Source organism: Rattus rattus, chromosome 11, assembly GCF_011064425.1.
Source record: "Rattus rattus isolate New Zealand chromosome 11, Rrattus_CSIRO_v1, whole genome shotgun sequence".
NCBI classification, from domain to species: Eukaryota; Metazoa; Chordata; class Mammalia; order Rodentia; family Muridae; genus Rattus; species Rattus rattus.
In genome coordinates, this window is record NC_046164.1 from 80,410,201 (window position 1) to 80,436,355 (window position 26,155).

At 39.0% G+C, this 26,155-nt stretch overlaps 1 protein-coding gene across 2 annotated transcripts in view; it reads left to right on the forward strand.

Annotated features, from left to right (window-relative positions):
- Positions 1-26,155, forward strand: part of Spata48 (spermatogenesis associated 48) — a 52,819-nt gene that overhangs the window by 10,867 nt on the left and 15,797 nt on the right. The window contains exons 2-7 of one of the 2 annotated variants that reach the window (XM_032916536.1): positions 3,991-4,091; positions 13,352-13,428; positions 16,927-17,065; positions 18,625-18,692; positions 22,114-22,155; positions 23,137-23,244. In XM_032916536.1, the coding sequence (XP_032772427.1) occupies positions 3,991-4,091; positions 13,352-13,428; positions 16,927-17,065; positions 18,625-18,692; positions 22,114-22,155; positions 23,137-23,244 (535 nt within the window). Of the gene's footprint in view, positions 1-3,990; positions 4,092-13,351; positions 13,429-16,926; positions 17,066-17,674; positions 17,886-18,624; positions 18,693-22,113; positions 22,156-23,136; positions 23,245-26,155 lie in introns of those variants that run through there. The other variant, XM_032916534.1, reaches the window with a different exon arrangement.

Consider the following 26,155-nt stretch of genomic DNA (forward strand, 5'->3'; position numbering starts at 1 on the left):
TAAGCTAGATACATTAAATCTAATAAAAGAGAAAGTAGGAACTGCCTTGAACACATTGATATAGGAGATAACTTCCTGAACAGAATACCAACAATGCAGGCACTGTGATCAAAAATTAAGTAATGGGACTGAATGAGCCTAAAAATCTTGTATAAGACAAAGGCTACCATCAATTTGACAAAATGGCAGCCTAAAGATTGGAAAAAGATCTTCACCAACCCTACATCTGACAGAGAACTAATATCCAAAATAGGGAAAAGAACTCAAGGAATTATACCCCAACAAACCCAATAACCCCAATAAAAAATCAGATATAGAGATAAACAGAGGAGTCTCAACAGAGAAATCTCTAATATCACAGATTAAACATTAAAGAAGTGTTCAATGTCAGTTATCAGGAAAATTCACATCAAAACAACTCTGAAATTCCACCTTACACCTGCCAGACTGGCTAAGATCAAAAAACTCAAGTGACAACATATCCTGGCAAGGTTGTGGAGTAAGGGGAACACTCCACTGCTGGTAAGAGTGCAAACTTGTACAACCACTTTGGAAATCAATTTGGTGGTTTCTCAGAAAATTGGGAAATGTTCTACTTCAACAGCCAGCTATACCATTCCTGAGCATATACCCAAAAGATATTCCACAATACTACCAGGAAACTTGCTTAACTGTGTTCTAATAGCTTTAGTCATAATAGCTAGAAAATGGAAACAACCTAGATGTCCCTCAACTGGAGAATAGATAAAGAAAACCTGGAATGTCTACACAGTGGAATAATACTCAGCTATTAAAAACCAAAGATATCATGAAATTTGCAGCCAAATGGATGGAACTAGAAAATATCCCGAGTGAGGTAACCCAGACCATAAACAACATGCATGGTATATACTCACTTAAAAATGGATATTAGCCACAGGATAACCATGCTACAATCCACAGATCCAAAGAAACTATGTATCAAGGAGGGCCCAAGGGAGGATGCTTGAATCTCACTCAGAAGGGAAAGTAAAATAGACATCAGAGGCAGAAGGATGAAGGGAACTGGGTAGGAGAAGATATGGGGACTAGAACTGGGATGGGGAACAGATGTGAGGAGAGCAGAAGAGGCCAGAGAGGGCTGGGGGAGAGGATGGAAATTGGTTGGGAGGGGGTCATCTGTGAGACAAGCCATAGCCCTAGGATGCTGGAGGCTCCAGGGAGTCTATGGTAGTAACCCTAGTTGAGACTCCTTACAACTGAGAATATGGAGACTGAAGTGGCCAGCTCCTGTAGTCATGTGGAACTTCCAGTAGAGGGAAGGGAACACAAACCCACCCACAAAACCTTTAACCCAAAATTTGCCTTGCCTACAAGATGTACAGGAATAAAGATGGAGCAGAGATTGAGAAAATAGTCAACCAATAACTGGTTAAACTTGAGACCCACCCCATGGGAGACCACTAAAGCCCTGATTAAGTTAATGATACTCTGCTATGCTTGCAGACATGAGCCTATCACAACTGTGTCTTGAGAAGCTTCATCCAGAAGCAGATGGAAAGAGGTAGAGATCCACAGCCAAACATTAGGCAAAGCTCAGTGAGTCTTGTGGAAGACTTGGAGGAAGGATTGAGGGAGCCGGAGAGCTCAACAACACCACAAGAAGACCTACAGAGCCAACTAACCTGGGCCCATAAGGGTTCACAGAGACTGAACAACCAACAAAAGAGCACACAGGGGCTGAATCTAGGCTCCCTACACATTTGTAGCAGATGTGCTGCTTGGTCTTCATGTGGGGCCCTTAACAATTGGAGCAGAGACTCTCACTCTGTTTCCTGCCCTTGGATCTCCTTCACCTAGCTGGACTGCCTAGTCAGGCCTCAGTTGGAGAGGAGGTGTTTAGTCCTGCTGGGACTTGAAGTGCCAGAATGGGTTGGTATTCATGGTCGGGCTTCCCCTTCTCTCAGGAGAAGGTGAGGTGGTAATGGGGGAAGGGACTTTGAGGGTGGGACTAGAAAGACTGCTAACGAATGTATAGTAAATAAATTAATGAATGAAAATTTAGAGAAGAAGAGAGAAAACTAAGACTGTCACTAGTGAAAAATATTTCATCTTGCAAAGTTAGGTCAGCACCCTAACAGTGGTGAAGTATGGAGAGCAATGTATGAAGCAGGGGTTGTCATACTAGGGAAGGAAAAGAAAATGCTAGGAGAAAAGTTTCTTCCCAGCCCCAGTGGGCCATTCAGAGTGGCAGTGCCTTGTTCTGCTAACAGGAGTGCTTTATCAAGCTAGCTGAAGCAGCAGGGGCTACAGAGCATAAAAGGAAGAGAATGGTAAAAAAAAAATTAGAGGACTAAATGTAAAGACATGTATCTGGTCTGGGGTGAAAGCAGAGCTCTTGCACAGCATCCAAAAGGTCTTCTTGCAGTTGTATCAGGAGTAAATGAGTCATTGATTCTATCCCAGCATCTTTGGGCCTCATCTCAAACCAGTTTGGACTTGTTGGTGCAGAAGTAACACTGTTCCCAGAATAGAGCACAAGGCCCATCCTTAGCAATTTTTGGGAGATCTAGTCTGTAATTTTAGAGAATTGAAGCAGCCAAAGGATCAAGTAGTTTCTGAAAATTATTAAGCTGATCTGAAATTTCAGGTTTTCTGGAAGTTGGTGATATAGAGAGGTTATCTGATACAAAATGCCTTCAGTCTAACTGTTTTAGTTCAGTATCTTGGGGTTGGGGGATGTCTAGTGTCAAGAAGAGGGGTGAGTTAGATGGTCCAGTAGTTCCCATTTCAGAAGTCACACAAACTGCTTTGAGGGGGGTTGGTGTAGATCTCTCTTAACTCTTGAGACCCCCACCATCAAAAGCAGAACCTGTTGTTAGCAAATTTCCTTATGTTGTTTAAGCTGTGACACAGCCTTTGGATAGGAATTGCTGTTTCCACTGCAGATTCACATGCTTGCCCTAGGTAGGTCAGGCTGTCCTCCTGAGTCTATGACTGGGAAAAAGAGCAAAACATGTAGTCCTTACCCCCGTGCTGGCACTGAGTTGGTCATGTTTCTTGCCAAGTCACTCTGCTGGAACTCTGAAGGAAAGCTCCTGGCTACTCACTTAAGAGACCTCACTTCCTTGAGATGAGATCATAAAATGTCTTCTTCTCTTTGTTTTGCTTTCTCAGGCCAACTTGTCTTTTAAAAAAAAAGAATATAACAATCCATGTATGAGCTTCAAAATCATAGCTTCTGCAGAGACCTGTGACACGATGGGGCATGGGTTTGTGTAACCATGTGTTAAGATGGTTTGCCTCCAGTACACTTTGCCTATTCCCCAGAGAAGAGTTAAAAATGCCTCCACGATTTCAGATAAGCTTTATAAAGGAACATGAAAACTCTTTTCCAAGATTTTTTTAAGCTGAGCATCTTACCTAAAGACCCACATTTCCTATAAGTGGGGTAAATTAACCACCATCATTTAGTTCTGGCTTAATAACGTGTAGTGTGGCTGGAGAAATGGTCCTGGGAAGCCAGCAGCTTTCTGCCTGGCTTACACTCCAGGTGTGTGCGTAAGCTATGCTTTCTGCCTTCTGCTGTTGCTACAGTATCTGCTGCTCAAAGTGGTCGCTGCTCTAGGTTAGATGCATATACCCTCCAGTTCCAAGTAACAGGATTAGATGATAGGCCTTTGCTCTAACAGAATTTTGAAGTTTGTAGGCTTGGTCAGCAAACACACTTCTTGTTTCATTTGATGTACACAGCTAACATGAGAATTAGAAAAAAAAAAAAAAAGACCGACTAGTTCAGAGCACTAAATTGGGTGCAGAATTATGGCCAACTATGATGCCCCCCCCAATTTTTGGATTGTAATTTAAAATGTATTTAACACAATTTGGGGAGCATCGAACAAAACCTGGAATTCCCAGAAGCCTTGTTACAGCTTAATGTACATTAACTGAGTAATTTTAAGAGGCATCATTGTGTTTGTTACCTAAAACACATGGGTTTTTGGTTTTCAGGTTGGACGAGCCCACGGAAAGTTATTCCTGTACCGGTTCATGAACACGAAGTAGGCACATTAAGTCGCTTGTACACCTTTGAGGATGAGGCAACAAGTACAGTAAGATTGTCTTAATAGGTAGTATTATAGAATATGGTTTGTTTATATCATCGTTTGTGTATTTAGTACTTTCTTCCTCAGAGGAAAAAACTATTATTCACATGTGGGATTCTTGTGCAGTTTTGCAAACCCAAATAAGATAATGCAAGCATTAAACCAAATCCACAACATTTCTCCCTTTCTGTCTATTAAAAAAGGCCTTTTCTCTCAGATATAAAATGAACATAGTCACACAGTTACATAAATTATAAGCTATGATATACTCTAATAACATCCATCAATTTTGTCAATGTAAGGACATCGCTGTAACATCTATCCTAACTTAAAGAGTTTTCAATCTTATACCAGAATTGTATTTTGATTTTAACTTGCATTACCATATGAAAAAGCATCATTTCAAATCTAAATCATCTTCCTCAATGTTAAACAACTTAAGTTTAATTATGAGACTATAACTGGTCTCCAACCCCATCAGAGAGCCAAGAATGAATTAAATATAACCTGAACATATAGGAAGCTCAGAAACACAGCTCCCAAAACTTAAACAAATTGCAGAGACAGCTGACTACCTGGACAGTCCTCCATTCATCAAAATGTCGGATTATCTCTCTTCAGCCTTCTGGCCAGAACCATCTGACAGACCTTAATTGAAGCAGGAAATATGAAGGACTAGCTTACCCTGTCTTGGCAGAGCTAAGCAGTCCACTATCCCATATCCTGTGTCCTTTCCTGGACAGTATTTTTGTCTGTAGATGAATTAGGCTAACTCTTGTCCATGATACCTTGTCACAACTGTAACAACTCCATATGGAGATTATGATGCTTAACATCTTCTTTGAACCACGAAGGAGGTACTGTCAGGAGCAGACATGTCTCCTAGTCAAAATTTCTATTAATAATGACATGACTTTAAATGCCATATTCTGTGGGTTTCTGATGCTTTTGAAGACTATCTATATAAAGTGTACCTGAACTGTTAAACCTTGACTGCTCTTAGCTATTTCTATTTTAATAATATTGAAAGTACCTTATTATAATTAAATCTAAGTATAATATAACCATGGCTTTACTATCCGGTCTTAGCTTCCATACTTATTCATCTTAAGTAGTTATTAGAAGAACTGAGTCTAAGTCTTGCATTTTTAAATTGGTTGTATAGGTACAATGTCTATCTCGGAGTAACAATATTAATTTCAAATTTTGTGTCAATATAAAAAGCTTATACCAATGAAAACCTTAAATCTGTATTAATATACAAATTTTGTACCAAGGTTAGAACGTGTAATTTCAATTCCACATCAATTATAAAGATTTTTACCAATATAAGATTATGGCTATACAGTGCTTTAAGAATGAATTTAGAAATCTATCTCATATATTTTTCCCTGATCAAAATTATGATCATTTCCAAATTATCCCTTAAAATAACAATCTATCTATAATTTGTAAAAAAAAAAAAAAAAAAATAACCAAACACCCAAACCCAACAGATTCCTGCTGAATTGGGGTGAAAACATTTTTAAAGAGCTAGGGAGCAGTAGAAAAATTAGAAAAATTGGTTAGAGTTAAGAAAGCTAGCGTTAGCATCTATTAACTAGTCTTTGTATGCTTAGAAGGCTCGAGGCTTGACTGAAGTTCTGACTGGTTTCACCTAAAAGGCTGAATGAACTGAGTCCATCAGGAATCAGCAGCTATTCTTGAAGCTGTTGTGGAAGCAAGAGTCTAGAAGCAGTGTCAGGAGACAGGGGCTTGGAACAGTAGGTCATTTTAAGGTCCCCATGAATGAATCTTGTTACCAAATGAATCTTACAACCAAAATTTTAGTACTATTAAGACATTTGTATGGATTGTGTAAGGTGCACAGATCAGTTAAGGATGACATTTTGCTCCTTGTTTGAGCAGGTAAAAGACAGCCATTCTTTTATGAGCTAATTTGCACAAAAACAAATTATAATAGATCCTCATTCATGCCATACGAATGATGGCATGGGGAATCTTAAGAATTCGCCAACGAGATTTATCATCTAATTTTGGCAGAAGTTTTGGCTAGAGACATTTTTATAGTTAAGCCAATTATGGAGGAATTGACAAATTAAGTTACCTGTCCTGTTTGATTTTCTCAAATTTTGGGGTTTTTTTTTCTTGCGGGATGTGTTGGTTGTGTTGTGTTGTTTGTTTGTTTGTTTGTTTTGTATCCAGGATCTTTAGGGGGTCTTCCCATGTCATATCTGATCCACATTACTCTGGAAGAGATCCAAAGCCTTTTCTTCTCTTCTATCAACAAAAATATAGAGCCTCTCTCCCACAATAGTATGCCTCTGGTCCAGTAACCTGAAATCATCAAAGGAATAAATTAATACAGTGTAGCAGCTGCCTTTCTCTTTAGGAATGTTTTATTTTGACCTCTTTCCCAGAGGAACCACCCAAACTTATAACCACGTGCATTTCAGTAACTAAAACAATTTAAAGTAATTAAAGCAACCTAAACAATTATTATTATCTGTTGAGACAGTGTTCCTTCACCATCTCCTGCCTCGTTCTTGCATGAGATCAAGGGCTAAGTTTCTATTATCTGTCTGAGATGAGGTTATCTTCTCTATCTCCTGCCCTATCTTTATCTCCTGCTCTCGGCCTACATTTTAAGATCAAGGGTTTCAACTTATTTATCCATGCATACTTAAATTCTCCCCTCTGTGGAATTAATATAGTGGGTAGTGGTTACATTGTCTAAATTCTGGATAACAGTAACCATCTTTTGTTTTGCTCTGTTGAATATGAAGAAACTGTAAGAGAAAATAACAATGTTTGCAGTTCAGATATTTGTGATAATATTAGAGTATTATGTTGTAGATGTTGTAGATCTATAAACATCTGTTAGGATAAATATAAATATAGTTTTGCTTCAAATAACAATAGAGTTGTCAAAAGTGCCCAAAAGACATTGAGAGTTATAAGTCAGGATCTCTGCTGATGAATTACAAGAACACCAAGAATACACCAACAGAAGATGGTGTAGGGAGAATAATTTCAGAAAACCACATAGGTAATAAATCTGAGGACATAGACTCTAAAATATTTCATAAAGAAAGTAAGATACATAGCATATACAAGTAATGACTTATAAGACCATAGTCAGAATATAGAAGATTGTATGCCAGAAAAAAAAATTTCAAATTCCAATGAAAGTATACCAATGGCTTACCAAGATGATGATCAACAATACCTTGTTTCCCCCAGAGCATGATGGGACGTGAACTTGGGGTACTCCTAGAGAAAGTTTAAGCACATAATCAGAGGTCAGTTTCCCTTATGAAAAACAAGAATGGAAATATGTTGGTATTTAAGAACTCTCATCCTCTTAAGAGGATGTGTTACCAGTCCACAAACTGAGAGCCATTTTCATATTTAAACTATGGGTTTTCTCTGATATTATTCAATTTATGGCTCAGAACTACTGTTATATTGGAAATACTTGTATTTTAGAAAATAAAATAGATACAACTTAGGTAATAAACATTAGCTTAAAGAAATACAAATATTTCATTTGTGTCAGGAATAGCAGTCATTCACTTCAAACTGGCCTACATATAGTTATTATTTTATATTATAAAAATATTTATTCTTTGTCTCATACCCAAATCACTATTTGATAATTTTTACAGTATAACAATGTGTGTTTTATTGCCTCAAAAAAGAACTATGATAAGAAAAACTGTGCTTTTTCTGAAGCAATGATTTTCCATGCACTATTGGCATAGATGATGAATTTATTTGAAGATTTTGACTCATAAACTGAGTTCTTGGAGGAATCAGAGAAAGGACTGCAAGAGCTTGAAGGGGCTCGAGACCCCATATGAACAACAATGCCAAGTTTAGTTTGAAAGACACTATTGTAAAATGAAACTTTAGAATAATAAGACTATAAATGAAAATAAAATTTGCTAGAATTTTGGTACTTGGTCATGTATAAAATTGACAGAATTTGTTATATAACAAAATTTATGAACTAAATATTCGTGTATTTATATTTAAATTTTAATTTATTTGTGTGTATTGTATGGTGGGGTGAGAAAGTGCCTGTGGAAGCCAAAACAGAGCATTGAATTCTCTAGAGGTGAAGTTACAGGCTACTGTGTGCCACCTGATATGGTTGATGTCGGTGTTGTAAACCAAATTTCCAGTACGTGTTCTTAACCACCTCACCCAAGATTCATGTTTTAAACGCTGAAACTTCAATCCCGTGATTTGAAGAATAAAAATAAATAAAGTCAGGGCATATACAAAGACATCTATGGCATAACCTCCGAGAATAAAGCAAAAATCAAAATGCAGTGATAGTCGTGAAGCAGCCGAAGCCAGAGGGTTCCCCTCCAAAGTCAGAGCCGATCTAAACGTGACCAAAAGTAGGCGGAGCTAGAATCCCATCATGGCTGCAATCCGAGTAAGGCCGTTAGCACTACTTGACCACTCTGTCACTTAGGATTCTGTTACACATTAAGAGCATAGATAAGCCAAGAGATTTTTGTCAAGACCATACAGTTTATCCTAAAGCAGACAGAAACTAAAGAAAATATTAAGCTGTTCATTAGTCAGTAGGGAAGGAGATCAGGCAAGAGTCAAGAGCAAAAATATAAGTGCATGGTTGGTATAAATGACTCTATAAAACAATAGCCGTGACCTGTGGGGTTTTAAACACACACACACACACACACACACACACACACACACACACACACACACACACACACAAACACACACACACTGAATGAAAATACAATTGAATAATTAACCTAAAGGAGAGTCAACAGTTAAACTTATGACTCCCAGGAAAGTGTCAAAGTCCTAGTTATTTTTAATCCTTGAAAGTATGTGTTCACATTGCAATTTGTAGATTAAATACTAAAGAAATAAGCAAACAACAGAACTCATTGAATAACAGGAAGCCAATGCAAACGAAATTAAAATAAGACTTGTAAAAGGCATGAAGGTCATAGAGAACATAGAAGGCTAGGTAGTTTCGAACTCGGAGTCAGCAATTATGCATTGTCTATGTAAAATGTTGATGCTTAGGTTAAAACACAGGTTGCCTGAAGGTATGGATATAAAACCCTTGCTTACCCTACTAAAAACAAAAGCACATGCAAGAAGATATTAAGCATCATGGAAAATTATATGTAAAATAAGGAAAAACAATGCATACAGAAACCTTTTCCCAGGTGTATTTATACAAATTACCATAGACAATGTCATAAAGCGAACCTCTACAAATTACATTTTTAAACTCACCAACTGCAAGTCTTGGAGCACGAGACAATTACAATGGAACAAAGCACCCTTTCATATTATGTATTTGGAAATGGAAGGGTGTGTTTATGATCATCATCCAGAGAAGAATTCACAGCCGTAAGAGAAGCTAGAAGGTGTTCCTAAGGAGAATCAAAATGCCGTAGTGAAACGTGTGAGTGGAAACTGTAATCAACCCTGGAAGACAGGACTTGCCTTCAAAATGTGTGTTAGACCACAAGAAAACGCCACAACTTAAGAAGCAAACAAGGTACATCTCATGAAATTAGAAAATAGGGGAAAATCAAAGTATGAACAAAGTACGGAAAAGGAAATAAATGAGGAATACAGAAAACGAACATGGTCATCAGTGTTAGAAGTTGGTTCTTTGCAAAAACTACTTTGAGACTCTGCGCATCTGGGAGAGCGTTCCTCTGTTTGGGTTTGTCAGAGCGGCTTGTTACTACAGCGAGTAGCAGATCATACAGAGTCTTTTCTGTTCCAAGCACTGAGAAGTCATGATGGTGAAAGCTTAGCCTTAGATGGAAATCTATCAAAACCCACCCCCACCAAGGCTCAGGAACGTCACAGAAGCAGTGGATGAGGGAGGATGTAATAGCCAGACGATGGGGAGAAACACCATAAGGTGTGGTCCTCTGAGCGTACTCACAGCAGTTGTGGTTACCAATACCAGACTACACAAGATCAAGCAAGGAAAGAATTTCAGCGCTAAGGGGGAGGAGCTAATTAGGGTCCCACCCCTTTGTGAGGCGCTATTGACAGTTGATGGCTGACCACAGAGAAGTTCACCTTTCTTTGAGGACATGGGCACTGGTAGGTTTCCCATGCCCCAGTGAATGACTGCAATGTGTTATTAAAAAAAATAATAATAAGAGGACATGAGATTGGAAGGAATATGTGTTGGGGAGGGCCAGGGGAGATAGAGGGAAGAATGAAAGTGAATATAATCAAATGTTTCCGTGGTGGCTCTACAAGTTTGCATTCCCACCAGCAATGGCGGAAAGTTCCCCTCGCTCCACATCCTCCCCAGCATGAGCTGTCACTTGTGCTATTGATCTTAGCCATTTGGACAGGAATAAGACACAATGTCAAAAGTAGTTTCGCATGAAGCTCTATGTCATACTTGGCATAACTCTGTACAAAAGTGGAGACGCATAAGTTAAGAAACCTCTTCAATCCGACGAAGACGATTCCTCAGGTGAGGCTCTCTCTTCTCACGAGTGTCAAAATTAGCCGTGCCAGTAATGCAATGGAAGATATTCCCATACAAATGAAAAGACTGGAAATCTTAGCACAGAAAAAAAAGTATAAAAAAGTATTTAAAGAAAAAGAACAAATGTAAATCACACATCTAAAATCTGCAAAATCTTAAAAGACTCGAGGGCTTAATAACAAAAAGCGTGACCAGGAGAAGTATTAACATCTTGAAAACAAACGCTAAAGTTTATTTAAAACTTAAGTTATTTATTTTTATTTTAAACATCAAGCTTAAGGGGACATATTTAAAGGGGAAAAATTGAAAATCAACAGAAAATATTATATGCTGTGAGGATAGTTTGAAAAAGTCCTGAATACACTAAATAGAGTCGGGAATTTGTAAGAAAAGCGGGGGAAAGCAGAAAAAAAAATCTGAAGAGATAATTTCCGAAATGTTAATTTTACCAGGAAAAATACATTTGTGGTTTACAAGACTCACTGCATTCTAGCCAGCTTGAAGGACCTAACTGCATTCTTTGGCTTATAGCATCTGTCTTCCTCTTCATAGCTGACAGGATGGGCTGAACCCTTTCATCACAAAGAATGGCTGTGATGCAATCATCTGCCTTGGTCCCCCAATTTCATGACAATTGTGACTAAATTGTGCCGTAAGGGTGTCCAAGATAATTTTTCCTCATTCTATGGTCCCTTGATGAACAATTTAATTCCATTTACAAAGTCAACCTCCTTTTCCCAAGCTTAGAATATGGACATATTTGGCACCCAAATGTATTGAATATATTGAAATGCTAAATAAAGAAATGTTTGAGCAAAGAAAAAAGAAAATAAATCCCCAATAGATGTGCCTTATAAGAAATTGAATAATGAAAGGTTTTTCCTTCTAGTGTATGTAGAAATACAATTTATTATTTAAAAAAATACATAACATTGCTCCTAAAGTTCATTAGATAATATACTCTCCAGAATATTATAATGCATGGTAATGGTGTAGAAAAACAGCAAATGGATTGCCAGTTATATTCTGTTTTAAAGCAGCAAACAGTGAACAGAGAACTAGAAACATAGGGAAAAGTTTCTGAATTTACATAAAATCCCACACCTGACTTTCTTATGCAAATAGTTACAATAAAATACAGAAATTGTGGGAAGATGACCAAGCAAGACACTACACTATTTACACGAGGATAACTATAAATACGAGATACAAACACCTTAAAAGTTAGTCAGTTAAGAGTGTTGATAGCTTAAACAAAGGACAGACAGTCTGCTATGAACACCACTGTGTAGTCTGTGACTTCACAAAAGAGTCTATACTTAGATATAAACAGCAGTTCTGATCCCTTCAAGTCCCTGACACTTCTGTAACATTAAACCCAACCAAAGATGAAAACACGTTTCCAAATACACAGGGCAGGCCCACTGCTGTAGTAATGGCCATGTGTGACATTAACTAAGTTTAGTACATTTATGATCACAATAAGGAAGGAGATGTGGTTTAGAGGATGATCACTTGCCTAGCATTTGCAAGTCCAGGAATTTGATTGCCACATTGTAAAAAATTATTAGGGAAGGAATTCTGCACAATGTTTTCAATACACTACAGAGTTCGCCTATAATCAACAACCAGATTATATTTAGGGAAACAGAGAATATTTCAAAATTGAACGTATTTTCAGTTATTTGTGGGTCAAAGAATTTTAAGAGAAATTAGAAAGTGTTTGAAACATGGTAAGACACAGCATATCTACTTGGGTATCATGCAATCAATATTTTGCTAAGAAGAAAATTTAGCTTTACATGATTATATTACAAAAGAAGGAATTGATATGCTTTAATCTTATGATATTAGCAAATTACTAAATCAAGCTAAATATATGAAAAATTAAAGCATATAAAGTTAAAAAATCAATAAAATGCAGAATTTATACACAGGATAATTATTTTAATTTTTAATTAAATTTTTATTTAAAAAATAATTTATTGTTTTTTTATGAGACAGATATCATGTAGTCCTGGATAGCCTCAAACTTACCGTGTGGCTGAGGCTGCCCTTTTATTCCAGATGCTCCTACCTCCATGTCCCGAATGCTGGAATTGCAAGCATGTGGCCCCTGCTTAGGTGAAGAAAAATTTATAAAATAAAGCATGGTTGACTACCTAAATGTCCACCTACAAATGAGGGTAAAGAAAATGGACATATGTACATACACTAGAATGTAGATCTGCTATTTGCAACAGCATCAGTAAACCTGTAGAACTTTATACTAAGACACATAAACTAGTCACATAAACAGATATAAATATTTATATTCTTATATATGTAAGGAATCTAAGAAAGCTGTAAATAAGTGTAGAGTAGAACAGGCATGAGGTAAGTATAGAAAAATGGGAGATACTGACCAGAGGTTAAATATGAAAATACAATCAAAAAATGAGTATGGTCTAGAGCCAGGATGCATATCACAGTCATTATAGCTAAGAGTCCTGTGTTGTTTGCTGGGATTTTAAGAAGAAACCAGATTTTAAATGTCTTTAACGCACTTAAAGGGTAACTGTGGGTGGAGATGAGTATGTTAAAGAACCTGTTTGTTAATTACTGTACTATGTACACACATACATAGTTCAAGTCGCCATGTAAACTGTGAAGAATCAGGAAGTTCAGAAAACATAGTGTATAAGAAATATAGCGATTCTATTCATGCTTGGTCTATTTTTAACTTCTTGTTCCTATCTTCTAGGATGATAGTGAGCCACTTGTCCAGCTAGACACGAAAACTAACACAAAGGAATCCTTTTACAAATCTTCGACACAGAAGTAAGGTTTTCTTTTTCCCAAGGAACACGTTGAAGTATATTTCCATTTTTAATGGTTGCACGTGTCAATAATGATCTGGGTCACATGAATAATTCAAAGACTGTCAAACAAAGGCACTAAGTCATTCATGTTGACTAAATAGTAAATCTGTCAGAAGTCATATGTTCATACCTGTAATCCTTAAACTCAGAGGCCTGGACTAACTACAGAGAAGAAAAAAAAAAAAACCCTATCTCAGAAAGATGGGGGATGGGGGTTGTGAGAAAGAAGGAAAGGAGAGGGAAGAGGAGGAGAGGAGAGAAAATATGTTAATACAACCAAAATTTGGAGAAGGGGTGAAGGGAAAAGTGGAGACAGAACAACCACAATCACAATGTCACAAAGAACAATGTTGAAGAAAGCTTGCAGAACAATAATTCAATCTGTCAACACTTTGTTGGGCAGAGGCAGGAGACGAAGCTTCCCACTGTCATGCCCAGCAGCCTGCGTTCTCTTAGACTTAGAAGACATGACTTATGGAAAACTTGGATTATTGATGTAGATAGAGGAAAGAATTTCAGAGCTAGCCAGATTATGAAGCAGAGTTGGGACTTACTAAAAATGTCATTTATATAGGCTTGAAGTACAAAGCCTAAGAGAAAGATGCTTTCAGAAGAACCACAGGGCAGACAGCATGGGTGTGGTCTTCTCAAAGAGAGTAACTGAAAGTAAGACATATTCCTTCTCAAAGGAGACTAGAAGCTCGTTAGTCTACAACAGCCCAGTACTTTGGTGGGGTCTGGTGTTGTAAATGGGATTACAGGGTTGTTTCTCAGGAGCACCTGGCAGTATTACAGTTGATAAGACCCATGGGTTGCAGGACCATAGGATAGCTTTTTACTACAGAGTCTCATTTGAGATTATCAGATAATATATGGGAGAGGAATGAAGTCCTACAAAATCATATGCACACAAGTCTTAGCCTGCTTCATTGTTATTTGAATAGGAAATGTCTATATGTTTTTTTAAAAAGGAAGGTCAATTTTAGGTAGGTAGCCTTTGAAGCAAATGTTAATTGTGCTGAATTATTGCATGTCCATTGATAAGGGGCTTCAATTAGACTCTGGAATGAAGGGATCTTATATCCTGCCTTGTATCGACATGTTCATGTCCTAGGCTGTGAGATGCATCTTTGAATGACAGACCTAGCTCTCTGCTCTTTGGGAACTCGCACCTTAAAGAGAAACAGACAGTAAGGAAAAAAAACATAAAGAGGAACCCAACAGAATCCATGATTAGCCCGTGAATGAAAGAGGTAGCTAAGAGTGTAGAGAGCAGGCTCAGTCATCAACAGGAAGTGTTGGGTGTGAGTAGAAACCTGCAGGGCTGGAGGAAGCAACTGTGCAGGCCACTAATGATTGGCACTCAAGTTGAGTACATCTTGGGGGTTGGGGGGAAGTAGTAAGATAAGATTTATTTACGAAGAAGTCATTCTGGCTGCTACATTCAGACTGCGTTACATGTGACTTGGGCTATTATAGATGTCTTCTGAGGAAAAGATAATACTATCTTAGAGAAGCCTGCACGTAGCTGCATTTTGGAAAAATGTCAAATGCACAGCCATCATGCTTCCCTAAGCAGAGGAAATTCACTAAGAAGGAGGGGATGACAGGGGGTTTTGGCTTATGCCTCTGGATGGAATAAAGGTACCATCATCTAACAATATGAAGGCATATGGATCAAGTCTTGGAGAAAGTATCAAAGACAGACTGATACAAAAGTGGTTTTTAGACATCCGGGAGGAGCCTTCAGATAAGCAACAGGGTATGCAGATCTGTAGATAAATCTAGCTACAATGATACATCCAGCTTCAAAAAAGGTCTATAAAATGGTGGCACTGAATGGGGACACCAAAGGAGCGGTCATGTAGCCAGGGGGATATTTTTACATTTTAAATTCTGGGGAGAAGAGAAAGACACAGTGGAAGAACTAAGAATTCATACCCAGCAAGCCAGGAGGTGTGAGAGGATAATGTAGTGCCTGGGAAAGCATGTTACAAATGTGATTCAAGGGGTTGGGGATTTGGCTCAGTGGTAGAGCGCTTGCCTAGCAACCGCAAGGCTCTGGGTTCGGTCCCCAGCTCCGAAAAAAAGAAAAAAAAAAAAGAAAGAAAGAAAGAAAAATGTGATTCAAGAAGAAAGGAGTGATATTGTGTGCTGCACACCTAGGTCAAGTCAAATAAGGTTTCCAGGACCGTTGGCCAGGTTCATCTGTAGAATTAGAAGCCAGCAGAGAGATAGAGTAGTCGATAAAAGTATGTTGTTGCCTGGCATGGTATGGCACAAAGAAATGAATGGCGAAGAGACAAGCAATAGACAAGAATAAGGGAGTGGAGCCCCACGCTGGCCACAGCTTGCCTCACCTCCTACACTGAATGAGGCAGACATGCTTCACACTTCAATTTCTTCACTAATGTTGAAGGATCCATGTAGTGTGAGCACCAGTAGACTGGAGTCTTAGAAATATGCTTATTAGCTGTATATGACATTGGTATGAATTATACAAAAAATAAATAAATAAATCCTGATGTTAAGAGACAAAGAACTTCCAAAAATGCTATTGAGTTCATTTTGTGTTGGTCATCTACAGCTAAACGTGACGAGTAATTTGCACACCCACTACACTCAGTTGGAGAAAACTAATTTTTCATTTGCAAGCAGTTACATCTCAACTGGAGATAGCTTCTGGGTTAAGGATGGGTACTTGCATCCACTTCCCCTCCCAATCCAACCCAGGCCCACGCGAGTCTCTGTGAGTCCGTATGTGTCATTCTAGCTGTGTTTAGATAGCTTTGTTTCATACCAACCAACCAGAGCTCCCAGGGACTAAACCACCACCCAAAGAGTACACAACAAACAGACCCATGGCTCCAGCTGCATATGTAGCAGAGGATGGCCTTGTTGGGCACCAGTGGGAGGAGAATCCCTTGGTCCTGCCAAGGCTTGACCCCCCAGTGTAGGGGAATGTCAGGAAAAGGAGGCGGGAAGGGGTGGGTGATTGGGGGAAGGGGAGAACACGTTCATAGAAGAAGGGGGAAGGGGAGGTGATAGAGATTTATGGATGGGAAACCAGGAAAGGGGATAACATTTGAAATGTAAATAAAAATATCTAATAAAACAAACAAAACAACAAAAAAAAGATAGCTTTATTGTCTTGAGGTCCTCAACCCCCTCTGGCTTTTACAATCTTTCTCCTTCTCCCCCAGGGTTCCATGAGCCCTAACAAGAAGAATTTGATGGGGCATCCCATTTAGGACTGATTGTTCCAAAGCTAGGGATAACCTAGGGGATTGGAATTGGAGGCTAGGAGAGGGAATGAAGGTTGCCTACCTGATCCCCTGTTACAAAATCAATTTTCAAAGATAGAGCATTTATAAATTGGATAGTCTTCCTACCCTGTTGTGAAATATGTACTTTATACATTCTTTATTAAATATGCTCATATTTAATAATTCCCCAGAGCTTATGAAAATGTTCCTTGGGACAAGATTCTATCACCAAAACTCGATCCAGAAGAAACAACCTTGGAAAAAGCTGCTGACCACATCTCACAGTGTTTTACACTGAAAAGATATGAAAGACTCCCAGCCATAACCCAGGTCAGTGAGCCTCCCTGGCCATGGTGCCGACTTCTTCCTATGACTGCAACTCAACTCAAACTGAAACTGTTAAGGATTTAAATTCGAAGGAGAGAGTGATATAATCATAAGTCGTTGGTAACTGTAAACATCTCCTTGTTGTCCATTCTGAAAATGTCGACTATTTGATGAGTTCTCCCTCAAAGCCACTTGTGGTGGCCTTAATTTCGAAAATTACAGAAGAACGTGAAATAATGGAGACACAATGGCTTCCTTCATTCTTTCTGGTAATCTATGCTGAGCATTCTTCTGGAAATAGGATCTAGAACTTAGCTGTCCAAGCGGAATAGGAAGATTTGTAAGTAGGAGCCTGCTGTCCAATGTCATCAATTATGTCATACAGCCTAGGACACAGAGCTCTCAGAGGGATTGATTCCATTGAGGAATGTTTAAAAGACTTTGTCATGTGAACTACTGGTCCCAAATCTCTACTGTAGTTGGAGCCCTTTCTTTAGGGGACCTGTCTATGCCACCACTCTGACTACCTCCATATCTTTTCAAAGCATGGAACCGAAGCTGATTGATAAGACATATAACCAGTACTCCATTTGCCTGTTCTGTTACCTTCTGTTTCCAGCGAAGTTTCAGTGCCCAGTTCCACTGTGCCTCCTGCAGGGTCCTGCAGGGTCCCATCGCTTTAATAGCTCTGTGCCAGGATGAACCCCAAGTCCTCACGCCACCCTGGTTTCTGCCCTCTCAAAACTGCCTCAGATGCCATGCTTCATGCTTGCAAAGCACCTCCTGTTTCCTTGTCCCCTTGTGCTTGGTGCCACAGCTCAGGGTAAGACTGGATCAGCTGTTGCATGGTTTCTCATAATGAACTTTCTGAGACTATAAAATCCCCAATATAAAGAGGGAAACTAATCACACTCTAAGGAGTTCCCAAACTCTCAGTTAGGAAGCCCACATTGCCCTGTAAAATGTCTTCCACTTTCAGAGAGAAATAACGAGAGGGAGAAACACAGCTTTATATAAGCACTGGAACAACTGTTTGTTGAAAGGTAGTGAAAATCAATTAAAGGACAAAAGCTGTGTAGGGTTCATTTATTTTTAAGGATCTTTTAATGATTTCAGAGGAATTTTATATCGCATAAAAATTGGCCATTTAATTACATTTCCTCTGTGTTAAATGATTTGAATATCTGGAGTACTTCCCACACGAGACGCTTTTTCTAACTCAGGCTCTGTGCAAAGTGGTAAAGGTAAGGCAGAAAAGTGTCTCAGAGGGGAAGTATCTGTCATGAAACTGAAGCTAAACATTTCACATGGAGAAACCATGTCACCTGGAGAAGGTGGACACATCCCAGCTTGAGGAAACAGGGTGGGAGTTTGAGCAAAGAGCCAGGACTCAGAAGGCAAAGCCATACTCTATCCAGAGTTGCCAGGATACCTGGAAAGGACTTTCCCAGGGCTTAGGTTAAGCTCTGATATGAGGAGCCCGCAAGAATGCCAGAGCTTGAATCTATGAAGTTGCAATAAGGTCATTAAATAGTTTTTGTTTATTTCAACAATGGCTTTAGATGGTCGGTGGACTCTGGGACAGATTTCAGACAAGATTGTTCTCAGCGCCAGTCAAACCAATCAATTTGTAAGTGTGACTTCTAATGTTGTCATTGCTATCTTTACCCTCACCACCAAAATCCCAATGTCCCCACTGAGGGCAGGAGTGGGGCCTGACTTCAGATGAAAAATGTCCCAGAGATACAGTCATGGGACAGAGAAGAGAATCCAAATCCCATTTCAGTCGCTCTGTAACATCTGGACTCTCTCTACCCTCCAAGCGGAAACTGTTAAACGTATACTTTAAAATTGGGAGTACTTTATAAACAAATAGACAGTTGCAATGTTGTACTCCATGGCCTTCATAGAAAGGAGGTTCTAAATGACACACTCGATTAACTGTCATATCACATATTTGTGTTGTCGTCATGCTTAAAGTGGTGGCTTTATTATTGATATTCTCTGTGCAATCCCCCCCCATTGAGTATAAAAATCTTTGAGGTTTTGTCTTCACTATTTTGCTTTAATTTATAGATGATACAACCCTGGTTATGGTCTCTTTTAAGTAGTTTAATCTGAATGTTTTGTCCTAAAAGCATGTAGATAAAAATACGATATATTCTGTTGGGAAATATCTCCCTCTATTGGGAAAAAATTACAACGCAAAGGGCATGCCTGAAGCTCTTCATCAGCACATCTGCCTCCCTCCAGAAACATGACTATGGATTTGATAGTCCACATTTTCATGTGTTCTTTTATCCTTTAAAAGCCTACTGTTACTAACCCACCATGCAATATTAAATCCCTTTTATAATGCATGGTATTTTTGCCTATGTTTATACCGTGTAACATTGTACCTGCCACCATGCTCATAAGATACATCTAGGCTCTCTGGCTCTGTGCATGGTTCATTTTGTCTGTAGGATGGAACTCAGTCGAACAGCTACACCACAGTTCATCTGCCTGTCTGCGACATTTATTTCTTATTTAATTTCAGTTGAAACAACATCCGTGTACTTTCACATACACACCTATAAAGATATTTCTGGATTGCTACATCCTTTGATACATACCCTGGGTTAAAAGGGACATCCCTCCTTATCTTCTAGTTACTTTCATATTTATCTTCAAATGAGTTGAACCAATGGAATTGCCTGCCAGCCCTGCTTAAGTTTCCATTACAATACACTGGGGACAATGTTTAGAATTTTCCCAGTTAAGACTAATTTGTTTCATTCTTACGAATATGGATTTCCACTTTGATAGAATGGCAGAGCACATATACCCAGTTGCTGATAGTCACTGCTGTAAATGTGCGTGTCACTTCTGTTTTCACTTGCACCTCACCTTTCATTTATTTTGTCTGGTGGCTTCTTTGTTTTCTGCTAACTCGAGGTAAAAATGTTGGTTTAAAAGTCTGGATAAAAATTCTTTATGGAAGGCTGGGAAGATGGCTTATTGGGTGAAAAAGGCAGTTGCCACTAAATCTTTTGTGTGAGTACATGTACAATCACACATACACACACATACATACACACAGTCACACATACACACACAGTCACACACAGTCACACATACACACACATACACACACATACACATACACAGCCACACATACACAAACACACATACACACACACAGTCACACATATACACACATACACACACACACATAGTCGTACATAAGGGTACAAGCATACACAGTGAGTACATGAATGAATAAATGTAATAAAATAGAAATTTTCTTTAGTAGCAGTACACACAAAAATGTCTCTGTCCCACCCATGACTTCTTTATTAGAAAGCTCTTTGCAGAAATGAAGTATTATTCTCTAATACAACTCACAATTCACCAATTCTTTTCCTCAAGTCTTAACTATTTTGTGTGTTTTAATATAAACTCTTCCCTTCTCTGTGATGATAAAAGATACCCTCTTCCTTTCCTTCACTCCTATAAAATAATTTGATTTCACATGCATCTCTCTAAAAAACATTATACTCACATTCTCTTAGGGTGCCAGTCAGGAATCCAGTTCATCACCCTGACTAAGAAGTTCTCATTCATTCACATAAGTAGTTTTTTCAGGAATGGATGATGTACGGTCTGATCTGTGCTGAGTCACAACAGGCATCTGTAATGGTTAGAGGTTATGAGAGCTAATGTCACAAAACTGCTTTCCAACAAATACTGTGGCCAGTTATGCAAAACCATGTGAGTAAAAACAGGCACCAGCAAGAGGGTGCACAGCCCCAGGAGGTGATGACTGGACCTACTGCTCCTGTTACTGGGGAGAATACTAAGTCTTGTGGATGAAAATGGAAGAAATAGTCTCCCCAAGGAAATGTTATCCAACACCAAGTAGTCAGTCCTGAAATCATTGACATGTAAGTAACATTAAACAAACTCACCACCATTGTATTGATCGATTTAGGGGAAAGAGAGAGAGAGTAAATAGCAAATAAAAGAAGGCCATGATTTTGAGATCAGGAGAGGTAATCTGAGAGGACTTGGGGGAAGGAAATGAGTTGGGGGAAATGATGTAATTATATTTTAATTTAAAGTGTTTAAATAAAATTTAAGTATGCATTTTGTTAAGCTACATCTAAACATAATATTTGCATTTATTAAATTAGAATTATTGTATTATTTATGTATATTCTATTGACATATGATAAATGTATTAATAATATTTTTTAGAATTATTACTAAAATGTTTTATCAAATGTGTAATAACACCTCAAGGTAGATTTTAGTATACAAATTGAAGGATAATTTGTATAAGATTGGAACATTAAAGAAAACATAAGTTTTGCATCTACAAAGCAAACTAGAATTGTTGATAATACCACTCAAGTACTTAAATAAATAAAGTATGGTTGAGTGGTTATTTTGTTCTGCTAATCTCCAGCTTTTAATCTTCCTGACTCAGCTCCCCACCCCATGCTAGAATTATGAGTCTGTGCATAGAACATATTCTATGATTTCATAGAACTCAGCTTCACATGAATCGTTCATGAATGAGTGTTCATGAAATTTTTGGATGTTAATCAAAACATGTAACTTGCATCTTTTTATTGAGGTTCTTATGAATTTGCTTCATTTCAGGGGGTTGGGGGTGACAAATGAGACATCAATTGAAGTCTTTGTTTCTTATTAATGCCACTGCTCTGAACTGGCTGGGATAGGACATCATTCCTCTTGGAGCCATGGAACTTTTCCCAGAAACTTACATCCTGTCTATAAATGCTAATGACAGTTCTCCTACAGTTTCTAAGATCTAAAACCAACCAACACACCTCTCAGCAGAGGTGACAGAACGGACAGACATTCTAATGTATTAGAAAGCAATAGAACACTCTTAGAACCACTCTGCTGTTTCTAAAACAAGATTTTAGACGTCAATTTCTGTATCTCTGAAGGCCTTTCAATTTGAGAATTGTTATAGTAATTTGATAATTATTTAAAAATATCAATAACTCAATTGCCTATTCTTTTTTTCTTTTTCTAAGTGTGAGTCCAAGTACTAGGAGTAAATACATTCCTCTGTATACGTAAGTGACATTTCTTGTTGCTTTAAAATATGCTGCATTTAAGTCTAATTGTACTCCTTCCTACTGTGCCTTCAGGCCACTCTAAATTAGCACATGCGTTCTAACATCCTCCAGTGTACCTCTGCCACAGTACCTGTTTGATACTGGAAATGCTATCAAAAGTTTATTAGAGATTTCGATTAAATTATACAATGAGGAGTGACATATTTTCTGGGTTTTTCTTTTCTTTTTTTTTTTTTTTTTTTGATGGGATGTTTTATGAAAGAAAATACTTTTGTTGCTCCTAATCATATTGTTGGTCAGAAACGACGTGTAATTGGTAAAACCGAGCTTGTGGAAGGAAGATCCTGCCCTTCCCGACTGTCACTTGGGCTCTGTGGAGGGCAGAAGGGCATTGTTAATCTTTAGCCATCCCCTCCCCTGTTTCATTCTTAGTTTGAAGGGTCGCCTTGAAATGAAGGAGATGAGAGGACATGGAGAAGAGGCCCAGGCTTTGATCAGGGCTTCCTAGTCCTTACTGCTCTCCAATGGAGCTGATGGGTGTTTTAACCGTAACCCCAGAAGCCACTGCTACTTGACTTGCTGATATGGTCAGCCTTCTGACCTTCTTGGAGAGCTCATCACTGTGGCCCAGGGTCCTGCCACCTGCCCAGACTCCGGTCCTCATAGGAGCCTTACCGTCTCCAGCAGATAACACCAACCCACCCACCCCCAATGTCCTGGCTTCCACCTTGTGTCTTGAGCAGCAGAAGCCCAACTTCTGAACTCCAAGACCCTGATCAGCTTCCCCTGTCCCTTCTACTCAACTCTCTGATCCCAGCGTAGAGGACAAAGAACCCTACCTTTCTTGTTTCTCACTCCAGTTGTCACCTGACATATTTTCCTTCTTGTGCTTTTGATCCTTCTGACAAACAAAACATCCTTTATTTGCTTTGTCCAACTAATCTATATTTCCTGCACCTCTGCTTTTCCCTGCAATAGTGGTCATGTGCAAAGCACAAACGCTGACGATGTGGACAACCCCTACAGAGATATCAAGTCTGTGGCCAGTCCTCGGCACTCTAAACTGCTCTATACGGACACAAGCCGGTAAGTGCCGTTCTCACCTGTATCCCTGTCACTAAGGATGAAAGTTGCAGATGGAGTTACAAATGAAAGGGAAAGAAATGGCCTGGCTTGTTATTAGCCACAACTTACCAAGAAAGGTATGAGTTTCCTGAAAGTAATAATCACCTATACAAGATGACAGTTTGGGGACTCTCCTGAGGTTCCTTGGGCAAGTCACTTTATCCCTGTGACTTCGGTGTCTCCATCTGAAACTCGTGTCACAAAGTGCCACCAGGGACCAAGAGCATTTGTTAAGGACCTTGGCTGACCAGCAGGTCATCAGTCCTTGGACTTTATAAATACTGAGGACACCATTTTATATGATGTCCTCATATGTTGACATAAGTTCTGCATAGGTTAAATGGGCATAAAATGGCAGAAACAACAGGCACACAAAACAAAATTTTTTAGAATGACTTTCTAAATAAAATTCAAGATAACTCGGTCATTTTCAAAATCAAACATCCTGCAGCTGAAGAGATGGCTCCGTGCTTAAGGGAGCTTTCTATTCTCTCAGAGGACTCAGGTTTAGTTCCCAGTTTTAGGTCAGGCCCTCATGACCACTTGCTACTCCAGCTCCAGAGGACTGGGATTCCTCTTCTGGACTCCAGCACCCACATGCATGTGGTGCACAGACCCAGACCCGTGTGTAAATAAAAATAAACCTCTTCTAAAAACTCAAACCACCCGGCAGTACATCCTGAAGTTATACTAGGTTACATTTTCCGTGCTAAGAATGATGCTATGAAACTATTTGAAGTCTGACTCTCATAGCCGAATCGTAATATTTCTATCTATACGGTAAGCCACTGTGCAGTTCACGACAGACACAGTCTGCAATCTGAGCCTGCGTGCTTCGGTGTTGGTGTTGCATGGCAGGGTGGTATGAGCAGTGCAAAGGGCTCGTGGTGTGCGCTTAGAACCAAGGCAGTGGTCAAACCAAACGATGACACGTGGGTCACACTGCCTGAACCAGCTCCAATTTATTACAAGTTGATGGTGAATCAGTTTTGGGTGATGGCGCGTTCTATTATTAAACATTCTATTAGAAAACATTCTCTTATTACCAAATTTTTATGATGCTCACATTCAGTTACATGACATATGGCTCATGAAGCACAGCCTAAGAAACTGGGCCATAGAGTGTTTATACTCAGTTGGACCCTCTTTGCACAAACCCATCCTAAGTTATTCTCACTTGGCAACAAATGGCATTGGAACTGTTCCTATCTGGGATCCTGGGCCTGACTCATGGTTCCCTGTTGCACCCTAGCAACCTAACAGAGAGCTGGATCACATAGAGTTAGCCAGGGAAACGATTCTCATTCAAACTCAGGGCACACTTTCTGTTGAATACATACCACTTGTGCACCATTCTGGTGAAGTCAGAAAACAAGATAAACTACCGCTCATCCCTCTATATATCCTGCTGCAAAATGTTTTCAGTGTTACCTTAGTTTCTTCCTAGGGTGACCTCAGTTGCTTTCCTATTGTAACCTTAGTTACTTTCCTATAGTTATCATGGTTACTTTCCTATTGTAACCTTAGTTACTTTCCTATAGTTACCATGGTTACTTTCCTATTGTAACCTTAGTTACTTTCCTATAGTTACCATGGTTACTTTCCTGTTGTAACCTTAGTTACTTTCCTATAGTTACCCTGGTTACTTTCCTATTGTAACCTTAGTTACTTTCCTATAGTTACCATGGTTACTTTCCTATTGTAACCTTAGTTACTTTCCTATAGTTACCCTGGTTACTTTCCTATTGTAACCTTAGTTACTTTCCTATAGTTACCATGGTTACTTTCCTATTGTTACCTTAGTTACTTTCCTATTGTTACCCTGGTTACTTTCCTATAGTTGCCGTGGTTACTTTCCTATTGTAACCTCAGTTACTTTCCTATAGTTGCCATGGTTACTTTCCTATTGTAACCTCGGTTACTTTCCTATTGTTACCCTGGTTACTTTCCTATAGTTACCGTGGTTACTTTCCTATTGTTACCCTGGTTACTTTCCTATTGTTACCTTAGTTACTTTCCTATCACTACAATAGAAACACCATGACCAAGGCAACTTGCAGTAGGAAGGGTTTATTTGGCCTTGAGTCTGGGAGGAAGCGCTCAACAGACAAAGGAAAAGGAAACAGAGAGAGCACTGGAGCTGGTGGAAGGCTTTGAAGCCTCAGAACCTGGCTTCCATGATGTACTCCCTTCAGAAAGTCATACCCCCATCAACTGTCCAAAGAGTGCCACAGACTGGGGATCAAGTAAAATGCCCTCCACTATGAGGGAGGGGCATCTTATTCAGCCTCCACAGCTGCTAGTGTCTGTCATAAAGTATATAGCATATACATACAGGCTCAGAGCTTTGGTCTAGGGGCAGAGGATTTGGTTCCAAAGACCTGCGGATATTGAAACTTAAGGATGCGCAAATCAATATATAAAATGCTTTAATATGGGGTTGGGGATTTAGCTCAGTGGTAGAGCGCTTGCCTAGGAAGCGCAAGGCCCTGGGTTCGGTCCCCAGCTCCGAAAAAAAGAACCAAAAAAAAAAAAAAGCTTTAATATTTGGTAATACTTAGTGTGCATCCTCCCTAGATTTCTTGTAATACCTAGTACACTGTGTGTGCATCTAAGTAGCTGTCCTACTGCATTGTTTAGACACAATGACAGGAAAAGGTCATTTTGAGGCACACATTTTAAAGACCATGTTGTTTATTCAGTTAACTGAAACAGAGGTTCTGTTGTCATTCCTTCATGCACATAGCTGTAAAATATAAAGAAATTCTCACAATGGTTTCCATGATTGACAGCTCTTACCAAGGACCTCATATAGTTATAGTCATGGCATAAAGTGTCACAACTAGCTGAATGCTGATTGGTTTTATCTTTT